Raw genomic sequence first — 24,934 nt, 5'->3', positions numbered from 1 at the left:
TGTTCAAAACCATCTTGTGTTTTTGTTGGTGCAGCTATTTATACGATTTTTTTCTTCTCTATGCTCCTTTTCGATTGTGATGGTAATTTATGTTAACGTGAATAACACACAACTGTATTACATAAATGATGAATTAATGAATATATAGTTCTGTTTAAAGTCCCACAGTGGAACATTCCTGCCATAACATTTCCATTGAGATAAGCAGGCAGTTACATATTTAAGTATTCCCAACTGGATTTCATGTGTTTTTAGCTTCAAGCAAATCAATCTGTAAAGCGTTTTGACTTTTTTATTAAGTATAAATCCTGCAACCATGAAATAAGTCTGAAAAAATCTTGACTGCCTGAAAACTAAATAAATGTGAACTAAGTCTACACGTTTTCAAGCCACTTTGTTTTCCATATAAACCTCCATATTCACCCTCACACAATCCGACCTGATTTGTACACAATCCTTTGCAATTGTACATGGAAAACAAGCGTACACACATATTTCTGCGTATTCTTCGCACAACAACAGTAAGACAAATCTCGTACCTGTTCATGACCTTCGCTGTTACGACTGACCCTTCTTGCCTTGTTTTCGGCTGCCTCCTTCTCCAGTCTGGACAGAAACCAAACCACAATCAGACAAATATATTGAAGTTCATTTATTCATTTTCTAGTTCAGCAGAAGTTAAGCAGAGGTTTTCCGGCCGCATGCTGAAAGAGAGATGGCAGCCTTAGAAAGAAGAAGGTTTGTTAGTTTATTAGTGCAGTTAAAACCAAAGTCAATTAGTCTTCTATGTTAGACGTGAGTTTTCTAGTCTGCACTACAAAGATGGCGGCGCTCGACCGGCCCAACCTCAGATTTGCCTCTCTGGGCTTCTTCGCCTTTGTGCCCCTGTCGAGAACGCTTGCCCTTCTTCTTGCTCTTTCCCCCTTTTCCCAAAGAAGGGGCAGCGTCGGCGCCCTCTGCTGGTAAGTCATCCGCACCAACACCACCACCACCAACACCACCATCTACAGCCTCAGCCACTGTCTCCCCCTCCTGTTGCACCTCTGAGTTGTACACACACCGCACCACCTTTCTGATCACCTGTAGGGGGCACAAGCGGGTTAGAGCGCCAGGGAAGGTGAGAACGGAATGAAATGAATGGTTTAAATACTGAATTTGTTTTGGGTGTTTTAGCTTTTGAAGGTGTACGTGTAGTAGAGCTGCAATTATTAATCGCATGAATCGAGACTAGTCCATTATCATGATCGCCGTTATCGTAATTTTGGACTTAACAGGCTCTAAATTCATTACACACAACCTCATATGACAAAGACAGCAGCTTTATGAAACCAAAATGTGAAAAAAGAATGAACAGTTTCTTATTTGCATCTTTACTTTTAAATATTGACTACCTAAAGGCTTTCAGTGATCATATTTCAGCCTCGATTTGGTTAAAAATGTATTTAAAATGTCTAAATGTACATTAGAAATAACTGTTTGACAAAAAATGTAATTAAATAATCATTAGTTGCATCCCTAATGAGCAGTAGTACTTTTTGCAATAGTATATAGTTAGCTGAATATTCCCCTTTGCAAAGTAAGTACAAATTGCACCCTAATTATAGAGTCTATTTAATTGTTCCATTTATGTTCGTATATTGCAGTGTAATTAGGATTCCTCTTTGAAAATGGATTATGTTACCTTTCGTATTAGGTATTTAGGTTGTGATTGCAGCAATATATATATAAATTTAAACTGCCATCTAACAATGCAGTTGATTTTGTTTAAAAGTCTGTTTAATTGGTCCATTTCATTTTTACAATGCTTTTTAATTGAAAATGGAGCAGGCATTATGTAGAAGTTTGTTTCTTTTATTAGTATTAAGGTTAAAAATGAAGTTGTATCTGAAAAAGTAGATTGGTTTGACGTGCTAAGCCACATTTCAGATGAACTGGATTTAAAAAATGACACTATTAAGACTGGTGATGATGAAATAATGTTGTTAAAGTTTATGCAGCGAGGAGGGAGCGGTTACTTTTCTCGTGACCAGATTTCCGTCGTCATCTGTGAACTGCTCTTCTGTCACAGTCTCTCCGGGAAGATTCCGGGCTTCCTCACCCTGGAGTGAGTTTAAAGAAAGTGGGGTGAAATGATGGTAAAAACGCAAATAAAATAAAATAGCATGAACGGCAGGTTTGATGAAAGTGTTAATCTGCAGGACAAATATCACAGGCTCATGATGAATACTTTGCAGTTAAGTCAGGCAATGAAAAGGAGCTCAACAATTGAAATATGCAACACAAAGAGAATAAACAATCCTGCACTTTTCTATATAAACATTGTGCATACATTAGATTTGCACTTCACAATGTCAAACGACAAGCTTTTAAATACTTAACACATTTATAAAACAATTGGTGTTCTCTGCAATCTTCCAAACAGTGGTACATTTACATGCCACTGGAAAAAGACAATAAATGAATAAATGCTTGAATTAGGTACTCTTTATCTAAATTTGAGTATATTTTGACTTAAAATAAGATTTGCCTGTGGAACAAGCATAATATGTATGTTTATATCAAAAATGAGGAAAAGACAAGCATTTTCTCCCTTGTTTTTTTGTCAAATTGTATTTTTAGACAAAATATACTCAAATCCATTTAGTTCCAGCTATTTTCAATACCGGATCTTAAATCCTTTTTTCCAACACAAGTACGGTAGTCTTTTGCTTAATTAAAGAACAAGAGCGTTTTTTTCTAATTTTAAGTAATGCTTTTTACAAAAACAATAAACTTTATGCTTGTTCCATTGGCTAATCTTTTTTTTCCAAGATCATTTAAACAACCTCAAATCCAGATACTTAATTCAAGCACTTATTCACATATCTATGATTAACACTTTTTCCAGTGACCAGAAAAATCAGACGAGTAATCAAATGAATCAGTTTTTAGATCTGATTATTGTGTATTTACATGCACAAAAGAAATCTGACTGTCCCAAACATGAACTAATTAATCTAATGAATGGATTATTGAGAGAAACAGCGGTAAATACAAGTCAAATATTTTACATTCTGTCTGTAATCTTCGTCAGCTCAGACACAAACAAAGTACAAAGTATAAAAATCATCATGCTTCACTCCAACCAAGTACTATTCCTGCTGCCGTTTCCTCTTTGCCTTTTAAACCAGATAAAAATGCACTCTTCTTTGCACCAAAACCACTCCAAAACCAGAACGACCACAAGAACTACAAGAAGCAGCACTCCAAGCAGCAGAGCCACATGATCCGGGCTCGGGTGCACACAAGCCTGACCTTGAGTATGACCCGTCTGCGATACACTCGAGTAGTGACCGTGGCCTCGTCGTCAGAGGAGGAGGAGTCTGGAGCTTTGGCCCCTCCCTAACGAAGGCACCCCGACAGCAGCGTGGACAAACTGTATTATTATCACTTTAATAGTAAAATGCTGTTATGTAATGAGATCATAACTTTCCCTGGGCTTATATTGCAATAGTGTCACATTCATGTGCATATAACTGATGAAAATGGAGTGTTTATTTTTTATCATTATTATTATTAGTGTTATTAGGCCCGAGCGCCACAAGCTGGCGAGAGGCCTATTAATCTCGTAAGGCCGTGCGAAGCACGGCCTTACATAGTGCGCACGAAATCGAGCGCAAAGCGCTCGCCCACTTCCAAACACTCACTAACGCACTCCTTCACTCATGCACGCCCCGTGCATACTAATTAGTAGTAGGAAAATGGAACTTTACCGCTGTAAACGGGCGAAGCCCGTGCAAAAGTGCGCACTAAACGAGCACTTTAAATTGCGGTCGTCATCCCCATATAAAGCACTCATTTGCGCTAAGTAGCTCACGAATACGTTCCCCATCTCTTGCATGTTCCGTGCATATAAGCATGTAATGCAAAAATTGAACATTATTACTGTATAGAGGGCCAAAAACACAAAGTGGGCGGAGCCCACTCAAAATTATCGAAAGTACCCGTCAATGACCAGGGACCCACACCATGAGGTAGGAAAGCGCGAGCGCTTTCCGAAAATGTATAGTTTATGATATTTGGAAAATGGGAAACATTGTTTTCGCATCGGAATATTATTCTTTCTTCTTTCTTTCTTTCTTCTCGGGACCAACCCCCCTATTTTTCACCCAGTGAACATTGACGAAAAGTCACAAAAATTAGCACACCTATAAAAATCGTGCCTCTCTACATTCTGGCTATTTCCTTTTTCTAAAATTAAAAAAATTGGCGCGTCAGCGCCCCCAAATGTACCAAAAATGCATTGAGAGATGGGAAATGACCCAAAAAAAATCTGATCGTAGAATCATGAAATTTGGCGCAGAGGTAGATGGTGACAAGAGAAGTAAAAAATATTATTACGGCAACGCCGTCCGCCCAACCAAATGTCGGCCATATTGCTTCAAAAATGGCTAAACATGACTTCGGAGTTTTTCCAAACGTCGTACTTTTACGAACTCCTCCCAGGGCGTTGGCCCTAAAAAGCTGAAATTTGGTGAAAATGCTACTGAGGAGTGGGACATCAAAAGTTATCCAAATTACATTGATACCTGTCACGGTCTCCGGCGAAGCCGCAAACTGTGGCAAGAATTTCAGAAATCTCCCAAATTTAACATTTCTGCCGTTTGCGCAGATAAAGTCCGAATTGCGTCAAATTAGAATCAGTTGTTAAACTCTTTGCCCTAAACCTACTTGAAGTGAAATAAATTAATTTGGAGCCACAGCGCCCCCTACAGATTTTATATGGAGGTTAAATATTTAGTTTTGCGAAATTATATGAAATTTGACACACAACTCAATTTTGGCATCCCCATCAAAAAAGTCAATGACTCATGTCATAATTGTTATGGCTTTGCCGTAACGATGACCGAAACCTTCCATGTTATTCCAATGGGGAAATCGCCAGAACATGTTTACACTTTATACTTTCACAAACTCCTCTTAGGGCGTTAGACATATTAACCTGAAATTTGGTGAGACTCATCTTCAGGGGTGGACCATCAAAAGTTATCCACATTTTTATTCAAAGAGTCACGGTGTCTGTGCGGCAAAGCCGCACATTTTGCCAAGAATTCAAAATAAAATTGCTTTTTGATGGTAAAACAAAGGGGAGAAGATGTGACAGCGTCACAGATTCAGCAGTAGGCGTAATAAAAGGACAATTGGGGCGCGTTAGCGCCCCCTCCTCTTGCGGTGTGGCGGCGGCGTGGCGAGGGCCGATCATTGCCGCTTGCGGCTATATTTATTATTATTATTATCTTGTCTTACGCTAGCTGTTTTTATTTTATATTTTATTTTTATTTTATTCTTATCTTTATTTATTTTTTCCTTCCATTCCTTATTAGGAAATGAGAGGTTTTGTCTATAGAAGTTTTTGTTTATAAGAGTTCTTCTATTAAGAGTGTTTTTTTAAACTTCCTATAAGTTATCTGTCCTTTTCCTCTGTATCTACCTGCGTTGCAACAATGAAATTTCCCCATGTGTGGACAATAAAAAGGAATATCTTATCTTATCTTATTGTTACATATGGAGCAGTAACGTTAAAGGGCCTGGTTCAGGAACACGCCTTTTAGTCCGTAACGTTAATATTGTAAATTTAACTCTTCCTAGATTTTGAACAACAATTTGGTATTACACTTGCTCACATCATAACAACGCTTTTTATGGTTCTAAAACAACAACTTTAAGGACTAATATGGACTCGACAGTGCCAGAATATGACCCCTGATCAAGTTTAAGTGTAACTCTGACCTGGACTTTGCCGCTCTCTTCCTTGGACGCTTTCTTCTTCTTCTTCTCTTTCTCTTCTCTCGCGGCGTCACTGTGGCCTCCAGTTTGTTTCTCGGCCTTCACTGGCGGCTGCTCGAGGGAATCGGCCAAACTGTCAGGGCTGGACAAGTACAAGGAGAAAGTCGTTTAGTTCAGTCCAAAACGTTTATCTTCAATGTATTTCAAAATGATATACTGTCTAAAAATGCTCTCATCTTATTGCTAATTCATAAAAGGATGAGATTATACAACATTTCTCCTGTTTGAACATCTAGGGTAGCATTTTTTTTGTAATACATTTTTTCTCAATGGATGCTTGATGTCATATTGTTTGCTTTTATAACAATAATTCCCCCCAAAAGTGTATTATTATATTATCTATGTGAAGAATGCAATTTTAACATGAGTTCATTTGCTGAAATAATGTAATAGGCTCACAAATAATGCAGTACAAGTGCCTCCAAATTATAATTATTTGTTTTTTATCTCAAAAACTCGACGATATATATTCACAATGAATCAGGAACGTGCAAAAATGTGCAAAAACGTGCTAAATTGTGCTAATATGTGTTAATATGTGCTAAAATGTGCTAAAATGTGCTTAATTGTGCTAAAATGTGCCTGTAAATGTCTTGGTTCAGGTTCAAGTACAACATTTTATTTTATGTATCTAACATTTATTTCACTAAGCAAAACATTAACAACAATTTGTTATTTACAACGTTGACCTGGGTGTGCAACAAAACAGACAGAAATATCACTTTGTGTCTTCGCTTGGAGGATTACACTAGACGTTTCTGTCTATTTTCGCAGCCATTATTATATTGTAATAAACAAATGTTCTAATTTTGCCTCTCCATTACAAAAATTGCCATATTATAATTTTTTGTTCATCGTTGTATGTTCCTATAGCAAGTTCCTATGTTTGTGATTTCCCCTACAATATATGTATATTTTCTAATTACTTCTCGATGATTATTGACATTATTCTAACATTGTGTAGAGCGCTGCATGATTCTCGTGTCGACACCCACCTGCCCTCCTCCGCTTCAGGCTCGTCTGCTTCCCCCCCGGACTCCGCCGCAGCTCCGGACGCCTCTGCTTCCGGCCAACCTGAAACTGAAGACATGTCCCTCTCTGCTTGCCGTACTTGTTCCAGAATTGCATTGACCCTCTCCTCCGTCATCTCCTGGTCCTCCAAGCCTCCCTCCAGCTCGATGTCCTCCAGCAGGCTCTGAATCCGCTCCTGGGTCATCTCCTCTTCCCCCTCCACCACCTCCTCCTCCTCTTTTCTCAAGTTTTCGTCCAGAATCATGTCGCCGCCATCTTGATTCAACTCTGACTCTTTAGGCTGCTTCTCTACGGCTCTTCTGTCGTTGTCTGGGCTCTCGTAGCTCACGTTCACCTCTCTGTGCAGGCTGGACTCGACAAAAACGTCCTCTCGGGGCTCGTGTTGAGGGGCGACAGTGGCCGGGTCGCTGCTGGAGGTACTAAGGGTCTGATTTAAGGACAGATCACTGGGTCTAGTAACGGACGTCCTACTCTGGGATTCTACTTGGGTTTCTCCAAAGAAGTCGTCCGATCGGAGCGGGCTCGGGGGCTCGTAGGTGAGGGACGTGGGTGTCTGCAGTTCCAGATCTATATTGTGGTATCCTAAATGAATGGGACGACCACAGGTTTAGACAAGGAAGGAGGCAGGGGTGAAAGTAAGGAGGTAGGGAAGGAAGTGGGAAGGAGGGAAGGGATACAGTGGAGGTGAGGATGGAATGAGAGGTGACGCTTAACAAAAAGTAGCTTGAACAACAATGTAGTGCTTGTTCAGAAGTACAATTATAGATCATACAAGTAATCAGGTGTTTTTTTGCTACTAAGGTCACAAAAATGTATAATGAGATACTACTCGATACTAAAGAAAGAGTGTACGGCACCATGGACGCTACAGTGATTATATAATAACCGAATATATACTGCACTGTATACTGTATATATAATGTGCAAGCTTTTTCACTTCTAGACATTGTTTTTTTGCTGTAATGTTATATAAATAAATGAATGATTGAGTATAAAGATAAAAAACATAATAACATACTGTCGGTGTAATCCCTCATTCATCCAGGCATGTTCCATAGTAGAAAAAGCTTCAGTTGTAGTCATGTGGAAAAAATAATAATAATATTTTTTCTAATTGAGTCCAGATGACTACAACTGAAGCTTTTTCTACTATAATAACATACTTGCGTTTCTGTGCCTTACTCGAAAAATTGTAAATCTAATACATTTATTAAACACCTCAAATATATTGTAATGATAGTTTCTTATTTTTTTACCTGGAATGTATTATATATATCACATTAAACATATCTATGGAAACAAGCTGCTTTCCCTAACGTTTATAATAGAATACATTCTGTTTCCCACAATAAAGTGCATCATAAAATCAGAGCATAAAGTCTGCACACTGTTTTCAACTAATTAGAAAACATTTGATCTGTGCAAACTTAAAAGAAAGAGCCACATTAGTCAATATGTGGGGCTTTAGGATAAGCGCTGATGAACCCCGCTTCACCTTTATGTCTGTAAAAAGTGTTCTAAATACAATCTAATAAAAGGGATGTGCCAAAGTTATAACTACAAGGTTTGAGAATGAGTTCGCCCTTCTTTAAAACAATACCACTGAACAAGCACTCTATGCTCAACATAGTAATGTAAAATATATATCAACACATGAAAAGTCACACAAAGAGATGGAGATGGATGTTGGACATTATAGAAGAAAATCTAAATTTCAATCACTGTCTTATGGAGGTTATATCAGGCTTTATACTAGGACAATTTAGCAAAGCTCGTAGAAGCATTGTCACTCATTAGGTCATATCACATGAGTTAGTTATTGTTAGTATCTAAATGTAGATTTCAGGAACAGAGCGATCCCGTCTGAAGTGTGACGGAACACCAGGGGGCAGTGGAGAGGAGGGGGGAGAGGAGGGGGGAGAGGTCGAAGGGCAAGCGGGAGGAGCAGGAAGTGAGAAAGACACAGGTTTGGCAAGCGGGAAATTAGCAGGGAAGCGAAAAGAGGATGCAAGGATACAAGGAGAGGACGGGAGAGGAGCAGAGTAGGAGATACTGGACAGACGTGGCAGAACAGGTGCAATGGGGAGCACATAAACAGGTGCGGTTGAGGGCGGGGCCAGGAATTGTAAACAGGAAGTTGGACTAGGGAAAGGGAAAGTTGCAGGGAATAGACTCGGGATGATGGTCCATATTAAGGATTGGGGATCAATTGATTTTTTAGGGTGTTGGGGGAAAGTAGGAAAGCTAGAAAGTTTTACAGATTTGGCTATAACACAATTCACATGAGACAAGAAGACAACAGTTAGATACACAAGACTGACATGGACACATTGCATGGAAAAAAGACAGACATTTGATGCACACGGTGTTCAAATGAAGGTGTTATTTGAAGCTGCAGAAGCCAAAATATTTGCTTATATCGATCCATAAGCAAAACGGCGCTTAGTCCGGAGCAGAGACGATAGAAAAACCCACAAAAACAGTTGAAGAACAGTTGTAAAAATTGCACGTCTATGAGAGAAAGAGCTAGCGACGCATGCTCGGTCTGCTGCGTGACTTCCAGGATCAAACAGCAGGGGGCGTTGCTAAGGTTATGTCATGTTGTGTCTCTGCGGCGCACATATGGACCCAACCATATGTTTACACAAGGGTCAAGCGTGTCGATCCTAATCCTAGCTAAAGACCGGATCCGTTAGATGAGCGGCGAGGTTAGCGAAGGCGGGTTAGTGATCGAAATAAGCTTGGTTAGAGTCGGTTGTTATTAAGGGGAAATTTGGGGGGAAAGGAGAGAGGAAGAGGCTGGAATCAAAGCAGGAGCGGAGGCTTGGAGCGTCTGGAGATGAGCTACATGGGAGCTAACAGCAGTAACACACAAATAGTAGATTAGCATGATCTACTTTCAACTCATCGATGTTAAAGTGGAGCTAAAACTAGGCCAGATGTGTTGAAAAGACCGCCACATATTAACAAGCAAAAGCCATGCAAATTTGTGACCCTCAATCATCATTACAGGTTAGTTTGAGTTGGATTAGCATTAGTTAGTGTTAGCACGGCTTGCTTTGTAGTTGGATCGAAAGCCAGTATAACCACATTTACTAAAATACTCAGTAATTAATCACAAATTAACACATGTTGCTTCCATCTTTTGAAACAAAAGAAGAATGACAGGTAGAAGGAGAAGGATAGACTTGCCACACTTAAAGCAACATAACTTGGTTTTCGTAATTATGTTTCCATGTATTTAAAAAGAACAGACTTGCGTGAGGTCGCGTGATTACATACACGTAAACATAACTATTACTAAACCAAATTATGATCCGGTGCCATAGTCATCTGAAACGTCAGATGCTACAATGACACAATTGCACATGTTTTTTTTTTATAATTTTCCATGCTTTTTGAACACGTATCAACAGCACACACTGAATTGTCTCATGGTCCAAAATGTTACCGCAGAGAATTCTTCTGTTATAATTATAATACTATTAATAGCCAACTATATTCTTCTCTGATATAGGCAGAGGTGGACGGAAACAAGATCGAAGTCGTTGTTACTTCAGTAAAAGTACAGATATATGTGCAAAATATTGTTCGAGTATCTATTAAGTAAGAATTTTGAAGTATTTGTTTAAAAATGTACTTTAAGAGTAAAAAGCAAAAGTATTTCACACAGATTTTTTTGTACATAGTATTAAGTAGAATGTCAACATGAATACGCTTTAAACTAAAGTACTTTTCTGTCCAGCTCAAGGATGTAGTGGAGTAGAAAGTACTGCTCTCCAATGTAGCGAGGTAAAGTAAAAAGTATCCACTGTACACATGACATAGTAAAGTACAGATACTAAAATGTACTACATGTATTACAATAATTTTACTTGTTCTTCTGTACTTTGCACCACTATGTACAAGTAGTAGAAAATAGTAGTTGTTGAAGTAGCAACCAAATAATACTACTTCCACTTGCAAAACTAAATATATTTTACTTTTGCAGCAAAGTGCTATTGCTACAGTGAGTTTGTGTATTTTGAGTTCCACCTCTGCCTAAAACTTACTCCAGATTCAAATTCCTGGTGAAAGGTATGTGGCCGTTGCTATGGCCTTGCCTAGTGCCTACAGCTCAGAGTGGGCGAGGTGAGGAAAGATGGAGGGAGAGACTGAAGAGAGAGGCAGTAGGCTAAAGGTGGGCTACTCTTTACCATCGGACTGATCCGGGAATACTGCGTTATCATCGGCAAAGCAGCGAGAGCCTGAAATGTTACCGTAGTCAAATATGGGCCCTTCCAGCAAAGTCACAATATCCAAACGGTTGATCTTAGTGAGCGCCGTAGTTAAGGCATCCGCTACAAGAGAGAGAAACGTCAAGTTAAAGTATCAAACCGTGTATTACAACATAGAGGGGGGAAATATATTCATGAGTTTCAGGCAAAGTATTCCTATGAGTACGGAATACTTATAGAGTACCTGAAACCCATGAATATCACCTACAAGAATCTATCCAAGTATTTATATTTTTTGAAGGTATGTAAAATTAGAATATCAAACATAAAACAAACATAAGCAGCTAAATGTGCAATTACTGTCGTACTAGCACGCAATAATGTCACATTCATGTGCATATAACTGATGTAAATAGAGTGATTATTTTACCATTATTATTAGTATTATCTTGTCTTACGCTAGCTGTTTTTATTTTGTTTTATTTTATTTTATCTTTATTTTTCCCCTCCATTCCTTATCAGGAAATGAGAGGTTTTGTCTATAGGAGTTTTTGTTTTTATAAGAGTTTTGTTTATAAGAGTTCTTCTATTAAGAGTGTTTTTTAAAGTTATCTGTCCTTTTCCTCTGTATCTACCTGCGTTGCAACAATGAAATTTACCCATGTGTGGACAATAAAGGATTATCTTATCTTATCTTAAAAAGAACATGAACTACAATCTACGCCTCCAAACAAGGGCATATAGTGATTATTCTGACTGTTTGTGTTATTTCTATAGTCGATTTACCATTTGTGCCAGTTTTGTTTAAATATTTCTGATGGATTGCAAACAACACGATCCCGCCGTCATTATCGGAAGTACATTTTTGGTATTGATACTCACTTGTGGCATTTTTACCGTCCCTATGAACCCATTTCTTTAGCAGCATGAAGCTCTGTGCGGTCAGAGAGTTGGGGTTTTCCACACGGATGAAGTTGATCTCATCCACAGAGAAATTCATTTCCCTGGCCAGCTCTGCCATGAAACGAAAAGAGAGTCACGTTGAAAGCAATCTGAGAGACAGTGGCAAGCTTTATATCATGTTTACTACTATTTTAATGATATATGCAAAGTCATGTAGTAGTTTAGCAGATAATAATTTGATTTCTCAAATGAAAACACGACAAAAATGGGCCAAAAATAAATAAATAATCATAATCATTGCCATATTCCTCCCAAAAAATGTAATCATTGCCATTTACCAATTTATTTCCCTTTTTATTTATTGTCTTCCTCCAAACCACATGCTTTTACTGACCTCTTGCTTAAAAAGAACCAACATGATCACCGACAATAAGAAATGACTGAATCTTGATCTCGTTATCATATAATCATATCATAGTTAATTGCACATCCTTACAAAAAAAAACTTTTAATTGTATTTATTTTCTATGGTCTGAACAAATTTGAGAGAAAGTGCATTCACTTTTAATTTACATCTTACAACGGGGAAACAATTATCAAGTGAAAGTTAATAAGTGCTTGAAATAAGGATATTTTATTGGATTATCAAAGTTATTGTGTTTTACTTAAAATAAGAAAAAGACAACTATTTTAAAACATGAAATGAGAAAATAAGAGAAACAAGAACAAAATGTACTTGTTCATTTGGCTAATCTTATTTTACAAAACTCAAAATATACTAAAATTGAGATAAATACTACTTAATTCAATCCCTTTTATGTACTGTCTTATTCGAGATTGTATTTTTTCCAGTGAGGTGGGTCATGTTTCATGTGGCTATCTTGATTCATTTCATTTGTAAAAAGGCTTGCAGCTGCCAAACACAGTCAGAATATGTTAAAGGAAGCACTTGATGTAAACGTGTTGTGTTCTCCGTGCAGAAAACCCCCAGTCGGCGTCCATAAATCCACCTCCCCGAGAACATAATGTGCGTTAGATCTGCGGCTTTGTAACTGTAACACGCATTAAATATGAATCAGGTCCTTTTCCTCGAAGGGGCCGCTCACTCAGTCAGGCCGAGGACAGACTCATAACTCCTGACGTACTTCTAAAGCCAGTCTCATAAATACAAGCAGTCAGAGCCACGCCCAATGGGAGACATGCACAAGGCGCCGGGGCAGTGCTGCAGTGCAGGTGGGCCGGGCCGGACTGCAGTAACCACACCCTAATGTTCAATATATCCTAGTATAAAGTTGTCTTAAGAATTAAAGATAAGCCCAGGATATATCTGGGGTCACTCTTTTTGACTAAACAGCACTTACATAGACAAATAATGTAATATTATGAGATTTATTGTGCTTTCTTAGCAGTTGTATTACGTCAAATCTGTGTTTTATTTGATTTGATTTTCCAAAATTGTATACTTTTTTTTTATATTTAAAGAGATCATCCATCAAATACATACAAATATGATTGACCTAGATATTTTCTGATACCAGAACGTGAAACCAGAACTGTATTTTTACTGTACAAACAACAAATTGGCTGTTATGTACACGTGAATACATACTGTGTTCATCACTAATCTGTTAAAAGCTTTTGACGTGGTAAATACATTCCTCTGCAGTGCTGCACAAACGCTTGTCACTATTTGTCCACCAGGGGGCAAAATAAACCGCAAAACAATCTGCTTTGGAGCTAGTTCAAATGATTCGCATGTGGGTGGGTAGAAAACTGAAAACTCTTCATTGCACTGCAGTCAAATTGGCAGCAAAAACTAACCCATGCTTTAAAGAGACACAATTCTAGCTGATTTTCATACACGCTGACACAGACTGACTAAGTAAAGAGCATTTTATGAATACTGATCATGTTTTTTGTTCATATGCGGACAGTAAGAACAAATTCAATTGACATAGATTAGCAAATTAGACCTATAGCAACCGTCATATTAGGGGATTTTGGATATTGGCTCACCAGTCCAGCTGAGTCCGAGATGGTCTGCTACTATGGCCATGCGGAGGTCGGTCCTCTCACATGGGCTTTGTGGACCTAGATAGTCACAGCATCCAGAAGGCAGGGAGGAGCGAGACAAATACTGGTTATTTACACGCAAAAAAACAACAAAAATAGAATAAAATGACACTTATCTACTCTTAAAATATGTGTAATTTTGGTTTTGGTACCGAATTATAAATGGAATCATGATATTGTATCTAGTATGTTATGTATTGTGTCTAGTATGAATTGATTTGTGGTTTGTTTGACTTTTGTATGGTTAATGATAAAACATGTCTAGTTGCACATAGTGATTTTTAAAATGTATCTCAAAAGGTAAAAAGTAAATCCCTACTTGTTACAGTAAACTTAAATCTAGAATCATTGTGTGTAATATACTGTATGCTACTGGTACCAAACATATCACGTTTTCTTTCATTTAACTTCAGCTACGACTTTGTAAACTACTTTATCGACTTGAGTTATTCTACAACAAGGGTTATTCAGTTAGCATTAGTATTTGTTAAAATTCACAGCACTTCAATGCTACTTTCTACCATCAAGCAACATTCTCCCTCCCACTGAAGAAAACATTTCATTGTCTTCGCTTGAAATCGGACGTCACCAGCCGTGTCGGTCTTTAGCGTCTTGTCTACAGTGCGGCGTTGTTAGCTCGTACAGACTGTAGCTGGTGGCAGCGTGTGAGTTTCAAGTTGAGCTGATGAATTGTTTTCTCGGTTGGCAAAAGGACGGCGACGACCACGGAAGAAAACTACCTCTATACGTCACAGACAAAAGCAAGCACAACACTGTTCACAACTCCTGCCTATGGTGTAGTGTCCCCCGTAAAACCACCAAAAATGTATATTTAATTGAGTAAATAAAAATGTATTACAACTAAAAAACAACTGAGCTCTGACTTTCCGGTAGCTACAAGCATTTTACTGTTGTATTTTCACTATTTATACCTGGATAATTAACTAATGTCAATGATAGCTACCACCATTAGTGTAAAAATACACTTGATTCAGTGTCAAGTAGGGCTGCAACAATTAACAATATTAATCGTGACTAATCGTGAAATCATTGTAATTGTATTTTTTATCTATTATGCCAAAAAACAGTGGCATTTTTTAATCAAAAACGGTTTAATCAATAATAAACTTTACTCTGCCTAGAAGTCAGTATATTTTCACATTCAAAGGTTACAAATGTATTAAAAAAAATCGAATCAAGAGCTAATCAAAATATAATCGCTGACTTTTTGACTAGTAAAATAATCCTTAGTTGCAGCTCTAGTGTAAAAGATAAAGACACTAAATAAAAATACCGTAACTGTCCAGGATAAAAGCTCTTATGCAGGATCTATTGGCCCTGTCATACTGAGACAGCACAGCTCAAGAGGAAGAAAAGACAAGGACATCACATCACAGAGCACCCACAGTCCACCACAACAACAGCTGCATGCATCTCCTCATACGGAGAGAAAAGTAGAGCTCATAATAAGAAGGGTTTAAAAGAGTTTACAAACTCTCTGTGACAGGAGGAGCCGTGAGTGGCGCCTCAACCTGACTCCCTTGCTTCTTCTGTCCTTCCCGTGTCCGCCTACACATCCTGGCTGCTGCTGGCTCAACCTCAGCTGACACATGGCTAGCTGGCGCTGACGGAGGTGTTGTGGTGGAGGTGGGTTTGGTGCAGGTGGGTGAAGGGCCGGCTCTCCTCTCTGACAGGGAAGTGTTCCTGCTCCGGTGCTTCGTGTCCTCAGTGGCCAGTGACTTTTCCTTTAATGAGTGTGAGAACCCTGGCATGCCCCTAGCGCGGTTCTCTTTACTATAACAAGCTTTATAATGAGGCTTTCTCCTATCACTTTTTTCTAACGTGGATTTTCTGCTATGGCTATCTTTAAGTATTTGGTTTACCTCGCCCTGCTTTTTAACCGCAGATTTTGTTTCGATCACTTTCCTTTTTAGTGATTTCCAAATGGGAATTTTGCTAGTCCGAAATGATTTTCTAGATTGGTCACATCTTTTACTACTTACTACGTGCATTGTATTTGGCGTCCTTATTGTTAGCTCCTGGGTTTGTTGTGCTTTTGAAGAACTTAGAATGCATAGTTTGTGATTAGGAACTGGTAACCTAGACTTGCATATCTTACTTTTGACTTCTTTGGCTGCAGTCGGTATATTTGCAACGTGAGTGGTGTCCCTAAGTGCTGTGGTATTACGTGCTTCAACTCTATTGTCCTCTTGCAGTGTGAGCCCGATAGAAGACAAGTTAGATAAAACTTTGTCCACCTGAGTTAAATCCAGAGAAATGTTATGAGAATCTAAATTGCTGCTCTGAATGTTGTGCGTTGAGTCCATGTTTTCCTCTGTCCCACCCAACGTGTAATAATTGATTACTCCTAACGCTATATTGCTCAAATAATCTGTCGCGCTTGATGTGCTGTAGTTAGAACAGGCTGAATAATTTGAGGTTTCAGAGGTTGTGGTTATGTAATGAGATGAATCATAAGTGCTTGGCCTTGATTTGGAAGTGCTATTTGAAACGTCAAAGTTATTATCGCTTGAAAACTTTGATCCCGTTCTAAATGTGGAAAACGTGGGCTCAGTGTGAGATGGAAAGTCATGACATGTGCTGCTACAGCCAGCTCCGTTTGAGATCTCGAGCTGTACTGTGGTTGTAGGTATGGACATTTGTGGGAAGCCCTCTGTGGAGTCCTGAGTGTTCTCCTCCTCATCATCGTGTGAGTCTACCTCTAAATCCCTGACTCGGTACCTGCCCACTAAAGGGTAATGCTCACCAATCTGAAAAAACTGCAGCCTCTCCTCCACCATGTCCCTCTTGCTCATGTCAATTGCACCACTGCGTGTCATCTCAAACATCTTCCCTTCATGGAAGGGGAACGGGTTAGGCTCGCTCGTGGGCGTGCTATCGTCCGTCGGGGTTCGGGCTGGAGTGGTGTCTGGTGTTGTGGCCTGGGACTGCTCATCCACAGCCAGTCCAAACGGTTTAGGCTCATCATTATCCTCTTTTGTCCCGCCCACATCAACTTCCTCTCCACTTTTGCTCGGCCACGGGTCAAAGTCTAGTCCTTTCGTGGCAACAGTCTTAAATGTGGAGTTAAATTCTTCCTCTAATTTGTAACTAAAGTAAGTGTCTGAAAACCCTTCGTTATCCGAGGGCTTTGGATCAGTTTTACCATTGTCTTTTTTGACACCATTTGTTCCATTAGTGTCTTTTTTGCAAATATCTTTTTGATATTCCTCAGGTGTTTTCTCCTCCTCGATCACCTCTAGTTTAGTTGGAGGGAAAGACCGGTCCGTTGACCTGTAAGTATCGGATGCCCAGACATCTCTTCTACTGTCTGGGTACCCGTAAAGTTTTAGATCGGCCTGCTCACTTAGTCCATCATCTTCATCCTGAAGTTCATATCCATCTAATGAGTCTATCTCTGTTGCATCAGTGTCATGGGAAAACTCAGCTGTTGTTGCTATTGAACAGTCAGTAATGGACTGGTCATTGCCATTTTGTTCATAGTCATAGTCGTCTACTTTTCCGTTTAACTCCTTTGAACCGTTGGATCCATTGGAACCATTGGAACCATTTGCTTCTTTGCTGTTCCCATTTTTATCCTGTTTTTTTGATTTCTTCTCTTTCTTCTTGTCCTCCTCCTCCTCCTCTTCTTTAGATTTAGATGTTATCTTTTTACAAGGGATTGGTTGAAATATAGACTCGTCATCTTGTTCCTCCTCTGTCTGGCCATCTTCAGCCCCAGACGGGACAGGAGTTGGGGGTTGGATGCATATTATTGGCTCTCTGAGAATATGTTTGTCATGTTCCTCTTGTAAATTCACCTCCATCATTTCCGTTTCTGTTTCTGAAGATGCACAAGACCCTTTCCTCTCAGTGTCGGACTTGTCTGACGATGAGTCTAACGGCGGTGGGGGTGGAAACTCAATGTACGCAATACCTTTGTCTCTTGGGATTTCTTTTCTTTCTTGCACTATTTCAACTGGTCTATCATCGCTTGTTGATTGCAATCTATTCAAAGCATTCAACTCTTTTTCATTGTCATTAGTTTCTTTTTTATTTGCATTGACTTGATCTGCCTCTGCGTCTGGACTATCTTTGCTTTTTTGAGCCACTTCTTTAAATGTAAAAACTGCTTTCTCCTCTGCTTCTGATTCTTCTGATACCTCCATTATCGGACTTGGTTTCCCAGGCAAAAATCCCATAAAGCTATCTAGAGTTCGTGTGGTGAGATCATAGCTGATCTCTTCAGAGCTAGGTGTCTCTGGGGTTATTGGACTTTTCCCTGAACTATCTATAAAAGAAACCTGCTCCAATGTGTCTTCATCAGGGCTAATAGGGCTAAGAACACTATTTGACTTTTGCTTGACATTATATGACCCTTTGGCATCTCTCTCTGCCTGTCTGCCAACCTGCATTCCTACATATACCGGTAAAGTTTTAATGCCCTTGAAACTTTCCTTGGTGGTCACAGCGGTTGGGGATGTAATGACTTTCTCAAACACCTCTCTAGGACTTAGGTTGTTAGAGTTTGAATCTTTAGGGGCATTGTCTAAAATTTCAAAAGTCAAATCGGTCTTTCTTTGGGCTACTTCAACGCTGGGCCCTTTCTTAATTAACATTGGTATTTGCGAAGGCCTTGGGGTTGTGGGGGATTTGAGAACTGGAATTTGAGATTCTGACTTTTTACGAAGGTTTTTGTTCAGTTGTTGATCCGTTTCTACTTTTGATTTTTCAATTGTTGTTTCCTTTGACTCTACTTTTATAGTCTTTGAGACCTTTCTGACCTCATTTCCATTATCTACAACTTTCTTGCTGTGGTCTATAATACCCTTAGCTTGTTCACTATATTTCTGAACTGTAGCAATCATTTGGTTTTCCTTACTGTCCTCTGTGAACTTGGGAGACTTTGATGGTGAAGCGGCTTTACTGCTTTCCTTTTCTACATCCTTATCAACAGATCCCTTTTCTGACCCTTTAGTAAATACAGGAAGTTTACTCTCTTGCATCTTTTTAACCGAGGGCTTTGGTTGTACAGGTGGGGGTACTTTGGTAGGACTAGCCTGACTGGCCTGCTTTTGGGCTGCAGCTTCAAACTTCATCCTTACTGCACTGACTCTAGATGTTTCTCTAATTGAAGAAGATGATTCAGACTCACTAGACCTCACTGGCTCCACTACAAGGGCTGTGGCACTTTTCTGAGGACTGCTTGGTAAACTTAAACTTTTCTTTTCTGTTGTGCTCATTAACATTTTGCCAATGGAAGACTCCTTGGGTGGGGCTTTATCTTGTGTTTCAGTTCCTGCCTTAGACCTCTGTTGTGTTTTTTCAGGGCTACTGCAAACTGAACTTGGCCAAGATCTTGGTTCTTTAATTTGTCGTTTCATGGGCTTTCTTTCCGGTGACTGCAACTCATCATTCAACTTTTCAGTTTTGTCACGGAAAAATTGAGAAACTTCACTTAGTTTTTCCTCAGCCTCCTTAACCGTCTGGTCTACCCTGTCCTCGTAAAGTAAATTCTCCCTGCTTTTGCTTTCAGGCTTATCCTCTGTAAATCGCATCCACACTGCATGTTTGGGGCTGCCTGGTTCAGTGGTGTAATGGAGAACTGTAACTTTATCAAATTGTGCTGATTCATCCCTTTGTGAAAATGTGCCTGATTTTGGGGAACCCTCTTTAGATGATCCCCTTTTCGGACTATCTTTTTGTGGGCTAGTATCTGTGCTTCTGCCAGATTCAGAACTTTGGTGTTGCTTTTTCTCAATCACTGTATCCTCTGTGTCAGACTGGGAAGCAGAGGACACATCAAGCTTCTCAGAAAGTAGCATTTTTTCTGCAAAATTGTACGACTCGCCTCTAACTTCTGAAAGCTCATCATCACAGTATTCAATTGAATGTTGGCTCAATAGTTTAAGAGCTTTGTATGAGTCGTCTGCTATGAGCTGTGCAGAGCTGGGCCGACTGTCCTCCTCTTGAGATACAGGAGTGTTGACCCGGGAATTTTCGAGGAAGGATGGCAATGTCTCCTCTGCAATAAGCTCCTCCTCTTCTTGTTGAACATCATCATAATCTAAAAACTCCCTAAATCCACGCTCACCTTTATAGACATACAGCTCTGGGTGTTTCTTGGTCTCTCTAAAGATAACCTCTGTTGGGTCTGCTGTACTATGTCCTTTCTCAATATGCACCTCAATAATTCTCTCAACTTTGGGTTTAGACTTAACATCTCTATCAAGAAACCTGGGCGCTAGCTCATCACCTTTGACCGAATCCTGGCTTGCTTTGTGCTCAAAAAGTCCTGCTAGTTCCTTGGATGGATCCCTCCCCGACTGAAATGCTTTCATTATATCTCGTACCGACATGCCGTCCTCAATCATCTCTGCACTGTCTGTAAACTGGGGTTTATGGTACACCATCCTAGTAGTTGTGGTGATTTGAGTTTCCTCTTTTAGGCACACACTTCTGCTCATCATTGAATCATCTTGTAACATTTCTAAGGCTTGGGTCGAGCTACTTGCTTCAAAGTCTATTGCAGGAATAGCAGATGGAGCCTCCTCCATAGCTACAAAATCAGCTGTAGCTTCGCTCACACAGGGGGGAATAGGCGAGTCAGTAAACAAAGGCTTAGGCCCTGTACTTTCTGCACTTTGAGGCGCTGATGGGGTCTTTTCACTTCTTGTCTCAAAGCCACTGTCTGACAAAGGACTCTTATCCTGCTCATGGGACAAATCTTCAGGTGATTCTAAAATACTCTCTGCCCCTTCTGTCAGTTTGCTCAAGTCTTTCTCAGATGGGGAAGTGTGCATTGCCGAAGCAGGTGGAGGCATTTTGAGTTTGTTCTCTTGTAGTGTCATGGATGGCTTAAGGACACGTTTCTGTTTCTCCTCACCCTCCCTCCTCGCCTCCTCTTCGTAACGACTTTTCAACTCTGCCATTTTGGACAGCGAGCTTGCACCAATTTCATTTGTCAAGTAATCTACAACCTTGGCCAATTCCATGCCCTTACTTGAAAATGCTTGATGTTTGAACACAAGCTTGCTTTCTTCAAATGGAAGGTAAAACTCAGATAATCTTTGCGCCTCCTCAATCTCATCTTGAGAAAACTCTTCCCATTCCTCTTCTTTGCCATCACCAAAGATATCTTTCTGCAATATCTGACTAACCTTTACTAAATCCTCCTTCACCCTTTCCACTAACGTATATGGTTCCTCATCTTCTAGTTTCTCTTTGGGGGTCCCTGTATTTGACGTTTGAACTGTCTTCACTGCTGTTGGTGTGTCTGTTTGCAAGATTGCCGTCATCCTCATCAAATCTTTTTTCATGTCTGCCACATCTTTTAGTATCTCCTGATTGGAAGCAGCAGTTGTGTGGATAGTGGGTGGTGTAATGAATGGAGGAGATTTCAATTGTGATTTTAATTTGGTCGCAGTCACACAAGTTGACATAGAAGAAGATGGAGAGGATGAGACGCAAACAGGAATTGCCATTTTGAGAGACCCTGGTCCCGGTTTGACTGGGGAATCTGGGATGACATTTATTAATGAATAAATGGGCAATGTTATTTTATTTGTGCAAACTGTTGCAGTGGATGGGGCCACTACTGATCTGAGGGACCCGTAGTCTGAGCTATTTGCTGCTGATCTATGCGAGGAGGATATTGATTTGAGAGTCCCATATCCAGACACAGAACAGGAGTCTATAGCTTCGTTTATGGCCGCACTGAGAGTGGAGGTTGCTACCTGCGTAGTGGCTTGGATCCTTTCCTGTAGACTAGTGGTTCTTTCTGATACAAGCCGGGATGAAGGCGAGGAGGGCGAGGAGGACGAGGAAGGATACTTGACTGGGGACATTGAACCGTTCATTAACTCGGAGGATGCAACTGTGGTCTGACTCATTGTGGAGAGTGAAGAAAGTGGCGACCTACCAATCCGCGATGACAATGTTGGTTCTACTGAGGTTTTCAGAGGTGAGATATTTTTGACTGACTTGATTGTGGAGACTGTTTCTGATTTATAAGGCAGATTATGCATGTTCAAGGATGTCTTTGGTGATGATGGAGCAGAAATTGAAGACCCATTGTTGAGCGAATGAAGCGGAGAAGTTCTAGAGGTATAAGCAGACGCAAGGCTTTTGATTGAGGCTGGATCCGTCCCGTATTTGGAGGGGCTTCCAGGGGGGGCATAACTAGCAGAGCTTTGTAGTGGATACTGGCCTTGCTGGACAACAGTTTTAATGGGGGAAGCAACTCCTCTACACCGGACAGGAGAAGAAGAGACAATTTCGATGGCAGCTGCTTTTACTGGAGATGGTAAGGTAGTTGGCTGTGATTGAGTTCCAAATGTTGTTTTGAAAGTGGGTGAGGTTGGAGACAAAGACCAGGGTGATTTCAGTGGAGAACCAGCTGGTGGTGAGTGGGGCGGTGAATTGGAAGAGGCGATTGGACCGCCCAGTCCTGCTGTCCTTGCTTGGCCAGCGACGGTAATAGGAGCAGCCGCCCATGGTGGGTAAGGTCGGGTTGGAAAGACAGGTTTGTGAGGGTAACCAGCAGGCAGTGTTCTTGTTGGTGTGCTTCGCTCGACTGCTGTTTCTTCAAATGAATTGTTTTGAAAAATAATGGTGTGGGACAAATGACAAAGGGGAGTACAAAAAGGCGTGGAGGAACGTAAAATTATGTGGGGCAAGAAAAACGAAAAACAACAAAACATGGAAGAGGAAAAGACCAGAGGAGGAAGAGTTGGTCAGTGACACAGGTATCAGGTATCAATATAATTAGTTTTACAACACTGAGAGAAGAGGAATATTTTACAGATGTTTGTGTGAGGATATAAACAAACCAGAAGCAACATAAATAAAGTGAAAGGCACAGAGAGCAAGGAAAGAAAAGTTCAAATGAAAATGATGAAACACTTGACTGCGAAAGAATGGCAAGACAAATGCACCAGGAAAACACAAAAAACCCTCTCTTTGAATGTGGTTAAAACATGGACTCATTGATGTACATAAAATCCACTTTTGAGTGCCTTTTATCTGTTTGGTTAAAAGAAAATTACAATTCTTTCATCCTATAACAAAGCCATGAGCGGCTGAAAATAGGCCACTACTATAAATACTGCAGAAATTTAGACAAGGTACTTTTAGGTCCATTTTGTCATGCGGTTTGGTGTCAAGCGGTAAACTGAAAAATGAAGCCAAACGAAAGACCTTAAAACATGCTTTTTGTCCCAATGAAAATTCAAATTCAAACTGGGACAAATTTCAAATATCAAATTTTGCTTTAACTTCCTGTAACAATGCTACAATACTGTGTCAGAAAGTCAAAGGAAAAATTTGGATGTTGCTCAAATCAAACATTTGATAACTCTGCAATGAAAATCAACCCCGAAGAAGTCCAACTCACAATATGGGGCAAGCACAGCACAAAACTGAAAATCACTGATTGACCCATGCAAAAATACCATGTACCATGTTGTAAACAAGCGTGTGGAAAGAGCATGTATATGTGGGTGAGGAATATGCATCCATTACATTCATATTATCACAACTAACTGCATATTGATCATCAAATAAAGTTAATAATTATTTGAGTTGGTTAATAATCTACAATATTATTCTATCAAGGGCTTGTTAGTAAAAATATCAAACTCACTCTGTGCAGGCTCGGCCAGATAGCTGTAGCGCTTACGTAAGGCTAGGGAAGCAAAGGTATGACGTCTCTCTGTCTTTTCAGTCTGCAACAATAGCAAACAACACAACACCTTTCAGTTTTGGGACACCCTTCATTCTTATAAAGGGGTGCCAATCCAACAACTTTGGCTCAAAATACTATATGATGTTAGAAGTGTCTTTTATGATTCAACACAGCAGCAAATTTCCTATTTATGAAACTATGGTGTGCTGCTCTGTTACAAAGTGGGTTAGTTCACAGAAATGTAGAAAACAGTCAACTTATTTTTTAATGTGCATTATATGATTCAAAAACTTAAAATTTATGTTTTATCTCTTACCAAATGTTATATCTACACTATAAAGATGAGAACCAAATGAGGTGCAAACACTTAAAGATCTTAAGCACAGGGAAAAGGCTCTATTATGCAAAGCAAGGGCCGCGTAGCGCATAAAAATGGACAGCACACATTGGGAAGGATGAAGTTTACCTCGTCCTCGGGATCTGACTCCACATCCTGGTTCCCAAGATGCAATGCAGGAACAAGGGTAGTAGTAACATAATGGAGAAGCAGGGGGAAGAATATCAGGGTGTGAAATAGGAGAAGCCTCTTAAGCAAACTGAGCAAAGCAATAAGAAAATAACATATGCACTAAACAAAAATAAAATCAGCGCAAGAAGCAATAGAAACAGCAAAATAATGTCAAGCCACAGTAGCAGCCGCAAAGGGCCCACAAGCCATAAACGTGTCACCCAAATCAAAAAGTAGATACAATAAAACAGCCAATGACAAGAACCCAATGCACAGATCATTGTATTTACACAGAGAAGCTTTAAACAGATAAAAGACACAGTGGCGGCAGATTGGCCATAGTCTTTCTCTGTCTTGAGTTATTATAAATGGGTGGTATTTTCCCTGTTTGTGAGAATGGCGATGGAGGTGAGGACAGAAATGGTGCCGAATAGGATCATACCTTCTTCACAGCAGGAAGAGTGATGTTGAGATTACAAACAGCGGTGTGAGGAAGTCCTTTTATGGTCTTACATTCTTTGAGGAATGTGAGACGGCCGCATGGCTCCTGGCTGGGGTCTCGGACCTAAACGAGGAGATAACAATTCAAACTGGGGCCCGGATTCCTTTTGCATACAATGTTCAATACAATTCTTCCGACACAAACACTAATGAATGTGAAATACAAGCGTAATTTGATGTTGCAAAGTC

General features: G+C 39.9%; 1 protein-coding gene across 19 annotated transcripts in view; it reads right to left on the bottom strand.

The window, feature by feature from the left end:
• ank3b (ankyrin 3b) overlaps positions 1-24,934 on the bottom strand; it is a 97,509-nt gene that overhangs the window by 1,675 nt on the left and 70,900 nt on the right. For 15 of the 19 annotated variants that reach the window (XM_072455600.1, XM_072455603.1, XM_072455602.1 and 12 more), the window contains 13 exons: positions 24,687-24,809; positions 24,203-24,229; positions 23,695-23,776; positions 16,819-22,629; positions 13,995-14,069; positions 11,958-12,089; positions 11,055-11,198; positions 6,822-7,440; positions 5,770-5,908; positions 3,295-3,381; positions 2,016-2,099; positions 847-1,080; positions 540-606 (listed from right to left, as the gene is read on the bottom strand). In XM_072455600.1, coding sequence (XP_072311701.1) covers positions 559-606; positions 847-1,080; positions 2,016-2,099; positions 3,295-3,381; positions 5,770-5,908; positions 6,822-7,440; positions 11,055-11,198; positions 11,958-12,089; positions 13,995-14,069; positions 16,819-22,629; positions 23,695-23,776; positions 24,203-24,229; positions 24,687-24,809 — 7,605 coding nt within the window. In that variant the 3' untranslated portion in view covers positions 540-558. The remainder of the gene's footprint in view (positions 1-539; positions 607-846; positions 1,081-2,015; positions 2,100-3,294; positions 3,382-5,769; positions 5,909-6,821; positions 7,441-11,054; positions 11,199-11,957; positions 12,090-13,994; positions 14,070-16,818; positions 22,630-23,694; positions 23,777-24,202; positions 24,230-24,686; positions 24,810-24,934) is intronic. The other 4 variants (XM_072455616.1, XM_072455618.1, XM_072455617.1 and 1 more) reach the window with 3 other exon arrangements.

This window comes from Eucyclogobius newberryi, unplaced genomic scaffold (genome assembly GCF_026437365.1).
Source record: "Eucyclogobius newberryi isolate DKJ021-1_F unplaced genomic scaffold, fEucNew1.0.hap1 SCAF_20, whole genome shotgun sequence".
In the NCBI taxonomy this organism is placed as follows: Eukaryota; Metazoa; Chordata; class Actinopteri; order Gobiiformes; family Gobiidae; genus Eucyclogobius; species Eucyclogobius newberryi.
This window is presented reverse-complemented; position numbering and strand designations above follow the sequence as displayed.